This window comes from Gopherus evgoodei, chromosome 9, assembly GCF_007399415.2.
Source record: "Gopherus evgoodei ecotype Sinaloan lineage chromosome 9, rGopEvg1_v1.p, whole genome shotgun sequence".
Classification (NCBI taxonomy): domain Eukaryota; kingdom Metazoa; phylum Chordata; order Testudines; family Testudinidae; genus Gopherus; species Gopherus evgoodei.
Genome location: NC_044330.1, coordinates 7,184,870 through 7,198,719, shown reverse-complemented (window position 1 = coordinate 7,198,719; position 13,850 = coordinate 7,184,870). Strand labels below are relative to the sequence as shown.

At 41.6% G+C, this 13,850-nt stretch overlaps 1 protein-coding gene across 3 annotated transcripts in view; it reads right to left on the bottom strand.

The window, feature by feature from the left end:
- Nucleotides 1-13,850, bottom strand: part of DIS3L2 (DIS3 like 3'-5' exoribonuclease 2) — a 288,983-nt gene that overhangs the window by 192,328 nt on the left and 82,805 nt on the right. For all 3 annotated transcript variants that reach the window (XM_030576508.1, XM_030576510.1, XM_030576511.1), the window contains one exon: nucleotides 2,405-2,639. In XM_030576508.1, coding sequence (XP_030432368.1) covers nucleotides 2,405-2,639 — 235 coding nt within the window. The remainder of the gene's footprint in view (nucleotides 1-2,404; nucleotides 2,640-13,850) is intronic.

The following is a 13,850-nucleotide window of genomic DNA, read 5'->3' as shown; positions in this document are numbered from 1 at the left end:
TAGCAGAGATGCTGCAATAACTGTGTCTGGAGACTGGCTAAGTGAACCAAAACTCTGGGTAAGTGAGGATACGTGGAACAGCGTGAAAGAAAGGAAACAAGCCAAACCAAACATCAACTGCTCAAAATAGCTCCAGAAAAAGCAGCAGAAAAGATGCTATATAAAACAAAGAATAAAACAGTAAAAGCAGTGTGAGAAGAGATAAGAGGAAATATATGGATAAGATCACCAAAGAAGCTGAAGTGGTTGCTGAAAGAGGGAACAGTAAAAACACCTTATCAACTAAGCAAGGTTCTAACTGGCAAGTTTAGAAGAGCCATAGGGCTTGTGAAGGATAAACAAGTAAAGACAGAAACAGCAGAAAGAGAACAGAGTGATGGGCAGAGCATTTTTAAGAAGTGCTGAACAGCCCAACTCAACAAGAAACTCCTGACTTTGACAAAGAAATTAAACACCAGAGCTGGACATCTTAATTTCTCAGACCCCAAACAAAGAAGGTACAATAAAAACCGTAAACCTGGGAAAGCTGCAGGTGAAAACCAAGTCACCAGGAAAAGCTGAAAGTTTGTAAATGATGAGATCATTGATAAAAATCACCAAACTTTTCAACAAAATGTGGGACCAGGAAAAGCCTTCAGCACAATAGATAGTCAAAGTGACCCTAGCAATTGCCATGACTGGCAAGGTGCTACACTCCTTTCAGTGACAAGGAAGATCTCTGCAGTATCTCTGAAGCAGGATAAAGGAAGCAGCCTATGGCAAAGCTAAGGGAAGAGCAGACCAGATTTTGACCTGGAAGAACCAGATTTTCACTCTCAGAACAACCACTAAGGAAAGTATCAAGTGGCAAAAATCCACTCATTATAAATGTCAATAGATTTTAAGAAGGCTTATGGCAGCTTCCATCTTAATCCATGCCGCAGCACCTTGAAGCGTGATGGTATGTCAACAATAATAATTAACGAGATCAAGACTTTATATCAAGATGCAGCTTGCACAGTGAAAGTACACACAGACCTGAGCTCATGGTTTAACAGATATTGCTGTTAAACAAGAATGCACTCTCTCACCTCTGCCAACACAGCTTAACGCTAGAAGATTTAGATTTTGTTGACGATTTGGGTCTTCCAAGCGACCGGGCAACCAACATATAAGCAAAAATGAAAGACTGTCCAGTATTACAAAAAAGATGGGGTAAATAGTTATGAAAAAACAAATCTAATGAGAACACGAGCAACCCCCAACTCAAGCATTAAATTAGAAAGCAAAAGAATACAAAAGGCAAGGCAATACACATGCCGTAGCAGTAACATGCAAGCCGACAGGGATGTCCAGAAGGAAATAATGTCACAAATTGGCAAGGCAACAGCTGCCGTCACCGACTCAAGCAAGATTTGGTCAATAATAATCTACGTCTTAAAGACTAAGCCAACAACCTTAAACTCAATTGTTTTTTTTACATTTTAACATATGGATGTGAAAGATGAAACCCATCAAGAATATAGACAGACCACCTAATTGCCTTTGAAAGCAAATGCCTCAGGAAAGTAGTAAATATTAAACTGAATTAATTTATGACAAGTGCTGAGATTTGTCAGAGCTCAACAATCCTGTCTCCAATATTATCCGAAGAGATGATGGCAATATCTTGAACGTGCATTAAGAATGAAGCCAGCGCATTTGCCATGGCAGTCATGCCATTGGGCAGCTGGAGAAACACATAAAAAGTGGCCAACAGAAAGAATCTCTCCATCAAACATGCTTAGACAGGGAAAACATATGGGACTTAATAAAAGACATGCAAACAGTGACCCGAAACAGACAGGAATGGTGGAACCTTGTTTGCACCACTGAATCTTTCCTGTGACATCTGATGACACAGGAAGGATTCAGATTCAGAGTAAGACCGCTCCTCTTCAAAAGAATCACGATTGCTTGAATTTTTTTTAAACAAATCAATTTCTTCTTCAAAGATCTGAGTTACAAACAACATTCAACTTTGCAATGCAAGAAAAAGCCAAAAAGAATGTAATTCTTATCCCCAATGTGAGGAATACAGATTAGAAAGCCTGCCTGGGATGGGAGGAAAAAGCTACAGCAACATCTTGAGTCAGATTGCAAACCGCAGAGCCACATGCGGCACTGGGAACCTCAAATATAAAGGGGTGATTTTTGTTCTACAGATTTACATTGAATGCACTGAGGCTGCATAAAAGCCAGTTTTCAATATCCACTCAGAACCCAACCTATTGACTGTTAAGGGAGCTTAGCATGGCAAGTACAGGGTTGGTGACACATTCAACTTCCATGTCGTACCTTAAATCTTGTAGCAAAGCAAGGTAGCAAAGAAAATACTTCAAGTTCGCAAAAATCAAAGTTTAAGACAGCAATCTGACCCACTCACCCTTTTCACTGGTATCCATAGAAAGTTTCTTAATGTCATCAGCCAGCACATTCTGTGAGTTCTCTTGTCCGTTCTCTGCCTCATTATCATCAAACTGAGCCTCTATAATGACATCCGGTCTATCAGCATCTCCTTTCACTGGCTCTCGAGGAAGGCAAGTCCCCGACAGCTCCTCAGGGACATCTAATTCATGTGTCGCTTCTGTTTCTTTGTCACTGCCATCTGGCTTTATTACCTGAAGAAGCAGGGGGGAAGAAGATGCATGCTAAATCACCGAGCTGGAAAAAAACACTATCTTCCTTTCTCATCTGTGTCCCGGGGGCAGGGGGAAGAATGTATAATAGATGGCTAGTGGCACAGTGAGACTGTCAGGCAATTAGATGCAGACACTGCATTATGGACAGAGGTTCCTCTCTGGGAAAAGAGGGAAGGAAACTCTGGGAATAACATGGTTTTTGCAATACACCTACTGAACATTCCTACAGTTGATACCTACCTCCCACATCCAGAAGATATGCAGGAAGGGGCATTCATGCTAAAGCAGAGGGACAGATGCATATGGGGAAACCTCACAGGTAATTTAGCAAACTAACCCATGAACAAAAATACCTCTACCAATAAAGTGAGAGAGGCTGACAGGACCAGATGGTGTAATCCTTCTCATAATCCAGAGCCAGTGACTGTTCCATCTGTGACTCTGGGGGATCAGAATGGAAGCTATCAGATTGGAACTCCGCATGCTACCATTCTAAGCCTCAAGCTGTCAAACCTTGCCCATTCTCTGCACAGAATGTGATCTGGGATATTCCATCTCAGCAATAACTGGAAGGCCAGCTAAAATTCCCATGTCTCTCCACAAAGAAAGCGTGCTTTCAGATTATGTTTATGCTTCAATGCTTTATAATATACTTGTTGGACCTCCGCTGCCTCTCTCTTTTTGTAGTCATATTTCTTGGGAGTTTCCCATGCAATTAACACTCACCTGGGGGTTTACAATTCTTTGTATTGCCATGAGAGCACTTCATAATACCAGTAAACAGGCAATGGGAGCCCTCGGACATGCAGCAAAAAGCTTGTCCATTGCACTGACTATGGTAGATTCTCGTCATTTGGAACCATTGTAACTGGCCTCAACAGGTACTAGTTGGAGGCAACAGTATTAAACAAGAAAAATGGCATCTAAAAAAGCTTCAGAGATTTCTGTTTTAGTGACTGGAAAACAAATAGATCAACCAATGTGCTGAAGGCAAGCTTTTCAGGATTTCAGACATACTACAGAAGTACTTCCAAGCAGTGCCCATGTCCTTTTCATATTATTTTCATAATAGGTAATACAAATAAAATAAAAATAAAACCAAATTTTAAAAGGGATTAATTTCAAAGCATTTTTTAAAAACTAAAATGACATTATTCTGAACTCTCGTTACCTTTCGTGACTCAGCGCTCTCCATCTTCGTTCTTGCTTTTTTTTATGTATATAGTTTGTTTCCACAGCAGGTTTTGAATTAAACATTACATTGTTTAAAAAAAAAAACTGGGGGGAAAAGTCTGGTGGAAGGCGCAAAAGTGACTGATTATTAAACCTGGCTACATTCAGCATATAAAATACTGACACACACTGATCTGGGCAAGAACAGTCTATTAGATTAGAGAACTGACAGAGCTCCGCACGCTAGTGACTGCCAGCGTGGCTATCCAAAAAGAAAACTAGTGTCAACATAACATTTGGACCCTAACACGGTCAGATGTAAATGTGCTCAGCTCTTAAATTTCAATCACACCAGAACTTCATTCTCCAGTGCATGCAAACTCCACCTGAATTGCCTTTTTCCCTTGGGACAGTACAAGTGATGTTCCAGAGGGCTAAACTATAAATCCTTCTATATCCACTGCAGCTAGCAACATCGGATATATCAGAATGATCATGACTGCTCTTCTGAAGGTGTGGCACAGAAGAGATTAACACTTGAAGAGTTTGTATGGAAGGAGAAGAAAGGACAGCTATTGCATTAAACAAGTACTACACATGAAAAAATTCCTGGACTTCCCAAAACTTCTCAAAGTCATATTCACTCACCGCTGTCACTAACTAGTATAATATTCCACATGTGGCAATCAAAAACCCCGATTACATTTTGCACCTAGAGGGAATGGATCATTATCACCTATAGCAGGTTTATTAGTACAACTCAGGAGTCCAGAGAACTTGGATTTAATGATTCCAGACATCTGCACATGGCAAATATCAGATCAGTAGAGTGTTCTTGGGCTGTCCAGCATAGATTCACAGACTGCAAGTCCACTGTGATTACCTAGTCAGATCTCGTGTATAACGAAGGCCATAGAAATTCACCCAGTAACTCCTGCAGCAAGTTCAAAATTGTAGGGACCCCGTATGACACAAAAATACAGTGCTGGATTAGAATTTACAAAATCAAAAGCTAACGGGCCTGATCAAAAAGCTACTAGGCAATATGAGTGCAGCATACAGACTCTGTTGCAACGTCAGCCTTATGTATTGAATAGCAGCACATTTGAACATCACAACAGATGAAATTCTTCTTATATGCAGCATCTAAAAGTATCAGGGACTTATAAAAGTCATAGTGTAGTTTCATTCATGTGGTTCATACATGCTATAACATTAGTAGACCAGGTACCAGCTCTTGCCAAGTCTGCAGGCATCAGCTGAGCACTGACACATTTATAGCTGGAAACTAGGCCAGCTCACCTGTATGTTAGTGTTGCTCAAGATACGTGTTGAACTTGTAAGGATGTGTTTAGACTCTATAAAATGCTTGTGAGTTGTTGCATGAATTAATCTTGCTGGTAATATCTGTATCCCGTGCTTAAGATAATATGTAAGTTTTGTTTTGTAACTGTAAAAATGCCTGCTCTGAACTTGTGAACCCAGGCAAGAGGAATGGCTCCCTCGCCCATTGAGAAGGGCTGTGGAGACTAAATTGGCCATTGTGAAACATTGTGATACAAAGACTGGGCTAATGGTCCTCTTACACCCATGAAGGTGCTACATGCATGAAAGCTCATCCCCCCAGCTTGAATTCTGGGAGGAGGAAATGAAGATAGCTGACAGGAAAATTCATCTCTTTGCTGTTTGGACTCTCACAGGGCTTGGAGCTAGGAAACAGAAGCAGAGATCCCCAGGGTCAACCTGAGTTAACTCTACAAGACATTCAGTGCTGACAGATTACAACTCTGTCACTTTTGGAATCACAGACTAACTCATCTGTATATATACATACGCACAGTATGTTTGCCTGCTTTAACCTGTAAATAACTCATTTCTTTTTCCAGGTTAATAAATTCTTAGTTAGTTCACTACAGGATTGGCACAAGCGTTGTCTTTGGTGTGAGATCTGAGGTACAAAATGACCTGGGGTAAGTGACTGGTCTCTTAGAACTGAAAGTGACCTGAATTCTTTGTGATCTCTGGTGTAAGTGACCATTTATCACTTAGTCCAGCTTTCCTGGGTGGCAAAAGAGACTGGAGAGCCCAAAAGGACTCTCTGTGACTTCTTGGTAAGACCGTTACAGTGCTTCAGGAGCTCACATTTTGTTACTGGGTTGGTGAAATCTAATGATAGAACTTACCACCAGGGCTTGGGGTGTCTGCTCTGCTTTTTGACAGTCTGCCCCAAGGTTGGCACTCTCAGTCGTGAACCACTCCAGACAGCAGGACACATGCAGTAATACTAAAAGCTATATATATATAAAAAATTGTATATTTACTTTAAACTACTTCTGTTACAGTCCACTAATTTTCAGTCTTTCTGGACGAGTCTTCCGATGCATCTGACACCGTATTTACTGAAAAATAGGGCATTTCACACTGTTATGTAATCATGGAGTGAAAGGATGCAAAGTTAAGGTTTCTTAAAGGACCTCAATTCTGAAATTCCTGACCACTGCACAAAGTCTCAACCCCAAAGTTGTGTTAAGAGATTTTTGCATGGTTCTTAAAAATTGAAATGTAACTTTTAATAAGCATTTTGTTGAAAGTCAGCTGCTCATTTGAATGTCTGATCCTCGAGATAGTGTTTGAAAAGATTTATTGCAACTTTCAACGAACATCCTCCTCTGAACAAGCATCAAGGTTCTACCACACCACGACTTTGGAAAGTTATAACCCTCTAAAATAGGGGCTCTGAATGAAAGTACCATCTCAACCACAGAAGATAATAAAAACAGCGAGTGAGCATGAATAAGTAAAATCTGTACAGCCTGACGGTCACTTCTCTGTATTCTCCATGGTTTATAAGTAGCCATAAATTCAACAATTGTCCTTATTTGTGAGGAATTAATTTCAACAGGAAACTTTATATCTAAATGCATTAAGACGACCTACTGATCTACAGAAGAGACTGCTTTCTCGGTCAGTAGTAATCCTAGGAGGCCTGTTCCTCATATTCCATAGACTTTCCACGTACATAGTCTCCTATCCATACAATGACAAAGGCCAGTCCTGTTTATTCTTTGAAAAATCTTGGCTTTTCTAGTTACTGCTCTTCAGCAGCCATGTTAACAATGCCCATGACACATCTAAACTTCACAAATTGAAATTATTACACTAGACATCACTGAAATATTATGCCTTGCCCCAGGAGCCCTGTATCACTAAGTGTGCACGTTGTGTTGTGCACATAAGCGGATTATGGTTTTGTGGGGCTCTGGGCCAGAGCAAGTGTGGGGTCCCTCCCCACTCCTTCCATATGCAGTTTCCATACACACACAGCCATGCCCATCGGCACTCCTGCTGGGGAGCAGGGTCGAGGTGCAAGGGCTTCTCCCACTCACCTGGTACACACAGAAGGAAGCATGAAGAGTCCTGCCTCATTTAAGTCTCATTCAGTATGCAACTCCATTAGCATACATGCATGAAGCAGGCAGCTTTCACTCCGAATGTCAGTAACTACTAGCTACGACACACTGCACTCCAGGTGCGATTTTGAATCTCATACAACTTGGTTAAATCAAAAACACTTGCCACCAGAACACTCGAGGGCAGTTCTGTTCTACCAGGTGTGTATCTGCCCAGGATACCATTACTACCTCAAACAGGAAAAACCTTCAAGTGATTACTTAAATAACCTACTGTAGAGATGCTGAGTTTTCAAAAGCACAATAATTTATTTCCAAACAGAATTCCTTCAAGAAGGTCAAAGGCAGCATTTGTCTTCATTGTCAAGGCCTAACAGCTATTTTATATTGGTGCATAGGAGTCACAATTAGTGAGGGCATATTTTCAACAAATGAACAAATTTCAATTAGACAACAAATGAGCCTGGCTATGAAATTTAATAGATGAGCCACATGTGGTCAGCTGGCAGCCCTGAGGGGATTCTTATTAATTTCTCTGCTTCCCAAGTCCTCATGAGACAAACCAAAGCAACAGTGCAGTGACCAGGAAACATGTCATCTCAGGGTACAGATAGTATTTCCTTAGGGACCACTAGGTTTCTACTGAGGTTCTGCAACTAGACTAGAGGCAATTCAGCATTTTAATCAATGAACTGGAAGTAACCATCAAGTCACAGCTGATAAAATGTGTGGATGATACGAAGACAGGTGGAATGGTCAATAATGATGGGGACACAATAGTCAGACGACGCAATCTGGATCACTACAGTAAGGCCATACCTCAAGAATGGGGGAGTCTATTTTGGAAAGCAGTGACTCTGAAAAGGATTTATTGGTCATAGTAGACAAGAAACTCAACATGAGTTCCCAGTGTGATGCTGCTGTAAAAAAGGGCTAATGCAACAATGTATAAACAGAGGAAAAGTGAGTCTGAGAGGGAAGTGATTTTACCTCTGTACTCGCAATTAGTGACACAGATAGTGGAATTCCACATACAGTTCTGGTTTCCACATTTTTAAACGGCTGTTCAAAACTTGGAGAGGGTGCAGAGAAGAACCACATTAATTATTGGAGGGCTGGAGAAAATGTCTTACAGTGAGAGGTTTCCACTTAATTTATGAAACAGAAGTTTGTGAGGTGATGTGGTTACAGTGTATAAGTATCTTCATGGGAACAAAATACCAGGTGCTAATGTGCTCTTTACTCTAGCAGAGAAGGACACAACAAGAACCAGTGGCTGGAAGCTGAAACCAGACAAAATTCAAATTAGACAAAGGACAATTTTTTTGTAACACTGGAACAATCTACCAAGGGAACTGGTGGATTCTCCATCTTGACAATCAAGACTGGATGCCTTTCTGGCAGAGATGCTTTAGCCAAACAAAAATTATGCTTTAGTCATAGAAAATTATTGGGTTCAATACAGGGGTAACAGGGTGAAATGTAATGGTCTGTGATACACAGGAGGTCAGGCTAGAATCCTAGATAATTGGACAGTCCATTCTGGCCTTAAATTCTATGAATCCCTGAAAAATTAGGAATTAAAGCACAAGCACGAGGCATAGAAATCAGACTGAACAAGTTTAATTTTGAATTAAGATGTGACTGAAAACAAAGGGCTTTGAATGAAAATACCATTTCAGCCTTAAACACAAAATCACTACCACAACAGTAACACAACCACCATATTTCACATCCCTATTACGGAACACTTGCATCCATTGCACCATCAGTTTTTTCCATTTTAAACTGGACTTTATTTGGAAGCTGGGTCCCTCATGATCATTGACAAGGGAATTGAGACTGGTTAGCATGGGGGTTGTTGTCAGGGCTCATACATACGCATTAGAGCCAAGAAACCTCCAATATTAATATTTTTGCAAGGAAGATCTTTGCTGTTCTGAAAAAAAAAACCAAACAAACAAATGTCTGTTCTTTTTAATTCCTGCTTGGCTAGATAAAATACGGTACTTCCAATAAGGGGGAAAACACCTGTCCCCATCACCTTCCATTTCTGCTGTAATCTCACTTATTATACCAGATGGCACTGGCAATGGAGAGCAGTTAATAAAGGCAACTGGCTTCAGTATGAGATTCCATTTAAAACACACCAATAAGGTTAGCGTTTTTACAATACTTTAATTCTAAGGCACTGGAAATATGCACGGAAGGCCAGCAGAATGGCTATAATTTTATATCCCAGCACACACCACAATTGGATTTGATAAACATGCCAACATCATCCAGACCCAAATTGCTCTTATTGACCGTACAAAGCTATTTGCCTACTAACAGAGCTTTGCTGTACTAATTATCATCAATACATTACATGCATAGTACTACTGTGAAGTCACTGTGGTGCCGTTACAAAGATGAAAGCTTCCACATTTCTCAATTCATATACGAAACAAAGTTGCATTAAGAAAAGTTACTGGTCTTCCTTAAACTCATCACAACTAGGAAACTCAGCGTCAAGGTCATGGAATGAAGTCCCTACAACTCACGCGGGTTTGGCATATCGATGTCTGGCAAGATCATCCACAGGCCTCCTGAAAGCAACCCACCACACCTGCTATGCTATAGACACATTCTTGTTTTTCCCCAAAATTCTGGGGAGCAGAGCAAGACCGGACATGTGTGTTTTCAAAGCAAAGTGTAGAGAGATCTGGCGGTGGGACTGTTACACTGATTAATTTCTAAAATTTAACCACTGAGCACCCACTACTAAAGTTCTCATTCACACCAAGCTCTCCATTACCACCTCCTCTCCAACCTCAGGGTCTAGTTAACATGCACCTCCTATGGCTATACCTTCCCTGTAGTTACCTCAGCGATTGGCACTCACATCTGAGCCCACAGGTCAGTCTAGGCGAAGTGTGAGCAACCACACTGCAAAGCCACGCACGAGTGGCTGGGTTCTCACGAGTGCTGCTCTCACACATCTGTGTCACTAGCACTTCGTGGGCATACCCCATTGCTCTGTGTGCTGCTCTGGAATGCCTTCCCAGGGAATTGTGGAAGAACTTATCTGTCCTTCTGGACGCTCGGGGGCATTGTGGGATGCCACTACAAGACTATCAGCACTCAAGTGAGTTAGGTTGCATCCTCACGGCAAAGTGAGCAGCTTACCAGCCGACATGAAAACATCACACGGGTTTTAGCCATCAGTTCCAGAAGAACCAACTACCCTTGGTTGAAAACACCACTAAACTCGGGTGACAGGTTTTTGTGTGCAAACAAGAGGGGGGCTGGAGTAACACCCAAGTAAATGCCCAAGTTAATCCTGCAGGGAAGATATACCTCTATAGATTCATAGATTCCCAGGTCAAAAGGGGCCTTTGTGATCATTTAGACCAGGGGTGTGCAAAATTTTTGGCTCAAGGGCCATATATGGGAACGGAAATTGTATGGCGGGCCACAAATGGGAGTGTGGGAGGGGGCTCCAGGCTGGGGCAGGGGGATTCGGAGGGCGGGAGGGGGATCAGGGCTGGGGTAGATATTTTGTGCTCTCTTTTCACTGGCGGCTTCCTTTCCTGGGCTGTCTCCTCCTCTTCATTCCCTGCTTCAGTATCTACTTAAATATCAGAGATGATAAAATTTGTTCATTGCAGATTTCACATGATTTGTTTTAACTCTGGTTCCTCCTTTTCTACCTTCTATCTTTTACATCTTCCTGTCTTAGGTTTATTTAGGTTGACAATTGTTAGATCTCCAGGCAGGGATTTTTTTTTTTTTTAATTTAAGGAGCCAGGCAGAGTTACAGAACTATATAAATATTTATTATTAATAGTAACTTTCCAGCCAAATGTCTCAAAAGACAGAAATGCCTGTTGAGCATGAACAGCAGCCTCAGACAACTTTATCTGCACTCACCCATCTTGATTCTGAACTACCATTTGTCTGTAATATCTGTAAACTTGATGAATTTCCCTTGCCCCACATCTGCAGCAGGTTTTTAATACACCTTCCACCACCTCTTCCTCGTTTGCCATAATACACAATTGTCTCAAACCTACCACTCCTTAATTCCTCCTCACGCCTTAATCTCCTCCTACCATGACTACTGTAACCCCATCCTCTATGGTCTCCCCAGCACTAGCTCTCCAGACCCTAGCATGTGCACAAAACTGCTGCCTGCCTTCTGAAGTGCAATATATGAAGTAGTATGATCACTCCCCATCAGTCACTTCCAGTTTTATTCCATACTATTTAAGAATGTCATCACACGTTAAAGCAGCAAAGAGTCCTGTGGCACCTTATAGACTAACAGACGTATTGGAGCATGAGCTTTCGTGGGTGAATATCCACTTCGTCATCCACGAAAGCTCCTGCTCCAATACATCTGCTAGCCTATAAGGTGCCACAGGACTCTTTGCTGCTTTTACAGATCCACACTTACACGGCTACCCCTCTGATACTTGACATCATATGTTAAATAGCCCCTTAACTTCTATAGCTTATACTCTTTATCAGATCCATTTAAATAGGAAAGGAAGCAGTAGAAAAGTTATCAAAAAGAAAGTGTTATTCTCTGGACAATGGCAATTGTTAACACAAAATCACTAGTGGCACCACTCGTACTAACCTGATACTGTAGAAGGATTAGGTGCTGCATCGCAACTACATGGCAAATATTTTGACTCATAATGTGTGAAACCCTTCAATCTGCTTCGATAGCAGAGATGTTAATGGCATCTAGTAATGAGAACACAGAAAACCATTGACGCTGGCAATAGGGGTGCTGCCGCACCCCCAGCCTAGAAGTGGATTCTATTATATACAGGGTTTACAGTTTGGTTCAATGCCTCTCAACACCCTCACTATAGAAATTGTTCCAGCACCACTGCAGTAAGCTTGCAGAAATCAGCCCAAGAAAAACATCAGCTATGTCAGTGAGAGAAACGTCTCTGCCCAGAGCTGGTAAGAGTTCCAGAATAGATGTGCAACAATGAGAGAGACAGTGATGGTAACAATGTATTAAAACAAAAGAAAAAACAACCAAAGAGATGCACACTGTTCTCACGGACACTTACTAGTATGTGTTTTAAAGGCAAGCCACTTTATTGTTTTCTTTCCACGTCAGAGAAGTCTGCCCTCTAAGGTCTGCAACAGTGTTAGATGCTCCACATTTGGTACGGCCTGGTCAACACTTGCTTCACATCCTCCCTTTCTGCTCCCCAAACAAGTTCAAGCTGTTGGGCCTAAAAATTAACCTTGTCTTCGGAATGAGAATATTTCCCCAGCTAATCCTCTCTGCACTGCACCCCAAGAACACGGGGTCCTGCAGCAACCAGCGTATGCAGGTGGAGTCCAGTGAACACATTCCATTCCCGCTATATCACTGACAGACAAACAGCGAACGCACATGCGGTTTTCATACGGGGAAGCACCATTTCACGTTTATAACAGCAATGTGCAGTTAGAGACATTCTGTCAAGCATATTTCACACCCATCACACATGGAACTGTCCCAAACAGTGAGCTGCAAAAGTTTTGGTTCAGGGTCCAAACTTTAACCTTGTCCTCCAAGTTCACCCTTCTCTACACTGCAACCCTACCAGCAATCCAATCCAGCATACACCATTCCTTTCCCTCCTACAAACAAGCACCTTTTTTTTTAAAAAAGGGCCCTATAGAACTAGCAGCCTCCTTGCTGAGACCTAGTGAATTGCTGTCTGGACCCTAGGGCTTCCTGAAGCCTGCTCAGTGCGAGACCTCCCACTTTGGTGAATCTCATGAGCAGTGTGCTGTACTCCAGGCCACAGCTAACTGGAAACTAGAGTGTAACACACAAGGGCCCAGCAGCGAGGCTGCCAGAACAGAATGGTTTGAAACATCACAGAAACTATTCAGCCCCATATTTTCAACAGTAGCCAGGAAGAAAATGCATGGAACAATTCTGAGAGCTGTTGTTCAAAAGTCATTTAAATCAAATTATGCCCCATTCATACTGGCAGCAAAACTCTCCCTAACTGGAATTGGTGGTTTTGGGGGTTTGTTTTTTCTTTTCTTTTTTTGGTTTAATGTTTAAAAATCTGTTTCCTAGCCATCATTTTTTGTAGCGTGGACAGAGACTGCAATGCTACAGTGATGAGCGCCAGTACAAAACCCTATGATACACAAGGCCTTAGAATAAATCACTCAAGAGGGGTGGATTACAGAAGAGAGTAATGGAAGCTTTAATCTTGAAAGTTACCATGCTCTGCAATCCCTCGATTTTCAGAAAACGACAGCAACAAGATGTCCAGTTTTTGTCAGAAACTACAACGCAGGCAGGCAGGCAGGCCGACCACCATTTGGACTGCTTGCAACTTTACTTGCAATGTGATAGATCAATATTATATATAAAGACCTACTTATTGAGTATTCCTTGTAACAAAAACACACCACACTCATGTTGAATTTACATCAGAGAGTTAAGATCCATAACATTGGCTCACTCTTCCCCCCTCCCAAAGTAATACAGATTACTAACTTTTTTACAAGTATGCTGATATATGAAAAACATTCCCCCGATTACGAAGATCATCTCTGAAGACTTACTCAACACTTCATAAAATGAACAAGT